This window comes from Protobothrops mucrosquamatus, unplaced genomic scaffold (genome assembly GCF_001527695.2).
Source record: "Protobothrops mucrosquamatus isolate PMUCROS unplaced genomic scaffold, P.Mucros_1.0 scaffold141, whole genome shotgun sequence".
Classification (NCBI taxonomy): domain Eukaryota; kingdom Metazoa; phylum Chordata; class Lepidosauria; order Squamata; family Viperidae; genus Protobothrops; species Protobothrops mucrosquamatus.
The window spans coordinates 136,939-138,918 of NW_015386507.1; the positions used below are offsets into that span (position 1 = coordinate 136,939).

At 57.4% G+C, this 1,980-nt stretch overlaps 1 protein-coding gene across 1 annotated transcript in view; it reads right to left on the minus strand.

The window, feature by feature from the left end:
- ACTL6B (actin like 6B) overlaps positions 1–194 on the minus strand; it is an 18,668-nt gene extending 18,474 nt beyond the window's left edge. The window contains 1 exon segment of the mRNA XM_015813143.1: positions 173–194. Coding sequence (XP_015668629.1) covers positions 173–194 — 22 coding nt within the window.
- Between the last annotated feature and the right edge of the window lie 1,786 nt (positions 195–1,980).

Sequence of the window (1,980 nt, forward strand, 5' to 3'; positions counted from 1 at the left end):
GAAAGAAACTGGGCTTCCTCCTGTATCCCCCAACCCCCCACCCCTGGCGCTTTGGGAGGGGCTCCTTGGGGCGGGGGGGGTGGGGAGCAGGCAGGGCGGAGGTGGAGACGGCCGGGCTGGCAGGTGGGCGCCCCCTCCCCGAAAGAGCAGTCGAGGCACCCTCGGGGCTCACGAGCCCGGCTGGAGGCTGTCATTAGCGGGCAAATGAGCCCCCCGAGAGAGACGGCGCTTTCCCCCCGGGGCGCCCCAGGGCTCTGCCTTCAAATGGCATCTTGCCCGCGGCGGGGGGGGTGGAGAGAGAGAGAGACTGTGTTGCGTTGCCTTTTTGCAGTTGCGGTGGGGTTTTGTGCCGTCGTGACTTTTGCAGAGTTCGGACCCGAAGGAGGCCCAAGAGCCCCCCCCCTGCCTGCCTCCCCCCCTCCGCCAGCCTTGCACCAGTTCTTGCACTTCCTCTTGGGCTGGCAAACACACCCACTGCGATGCATCTCAGCCCCTCCACCAGCGGAAGGAAGGGAGGGCGGGAGGGGGGGGGCAAAGCAGCTCTCCCAGGGACCCCGGGGTCGCACTGACTAGGCAGCCTGAACCTCCTTCGGTGGGGACCCCAACCGTGGCAGGACACCTTGCAGGAAAGTGGGTGGTGGGCTACAGCCTGGCGCCGGGTGAGATGCCCACCACTTGTTGACCCCCGGAATGGGGGGGGTGCTTGGAGTTGATGCAACGCTGCAGAAGGGGGGTCTACCGCACTCCCAACTCTGAGGGTCTCTGCTGTGCGGAAAAGACCCCCCCTCCCTGAGCTTGGAGGGTGGAGCCCCAAAGTCGGACAAGAGTTTTGAGAAGAGTCAGCCTGCCCTGGGACTTGGGCAGGGGGAGTGAGAATGAAAGGGGAAATGCCAACTGTGAAAAGTTGCCCGGGGGGCACCGGGCGTCCCTCCCCCTGAGTAGGGGTCCCCGATGGAGACTCTGGTGTTGTTGGTTTCCGGTTGAAGGGTAGCCTTGTCCCTGCCACAGCCCCGCTGCTTTTTAACTTCCTGTGCGCAGTTTTTTCCGCCTCCTTGTTCCTCCTCGGATGGTGTTTCTCAACCTCGGCTGCTTTCAGATACGTGGACTTCAACTCCCAGAATTCCCCAGCCGTCTTAAAGGGGCCGAGGTTGAGAAACGCTGCTCTAGAACAGGGGTCTGCAACCTTGACCGCTTTAAGACTCGTGGACTTCAGCTCCCAGAATTCCTCAGCCAGCATAGCTGGCCGAGGAATTCTGGGAGCTGAAGTCCACGAGTCTTAAAGCGGTCAAGGTTGCAGACCCCTGCTCTAGAATGCAGGTGGTCCTCAAGTTCATTTAGTGACTTGTTTGAAGTTCCAACGGCAGTGGAAAAAGTGAGTTGCGACCGTTTTTCACACTTACGACCGTTGGCACATCCCTGTGGTCACGTGATCAAAATTCAGATACTCGGCAGCTGACTCATATTTATGACGGTCTCCGTATCCTGGAGTCGTGTGATCCCCTTTTGCAACCTTCTGACAAGCAGAGTCAACGGGGGAAGCCGTTTAACAACCGTGTCACTAACTGAACAACTTCAGTGTTTCTCTTAACAAATGTCTCGCTTAGCAACGGAAACTTTGGGTTCAGCTGTCGTAAGTCGAGGACTACCTGTAAAGGCACGAGTGTGGTGTTGTGCTGCTGATGAACCAGGAAAGGAAAATATGTATAAAGTTGGATTATTAGTGTGGGTTGAGGAGAGACGCTCTGGGGGCAGCTGGGGGTCTCTGTGGGGTTCCCAGTGAGTTGCTTGGGTATCTCCCTGCCTGCCGGTGGGGTTTGGCTGGAAATTTGGGGTGCTCTGCTCCAACACGTGGAGAAGGCAGTGCAAATAAAGTATTTTATATTTCATAATATACCGCTTTATAAAACCTTGGTAAGGCCACCCCTGGAATACAGCATGCAGTTTTGGTCAACACATTACAAAAAAGATGGGGAAAAATGC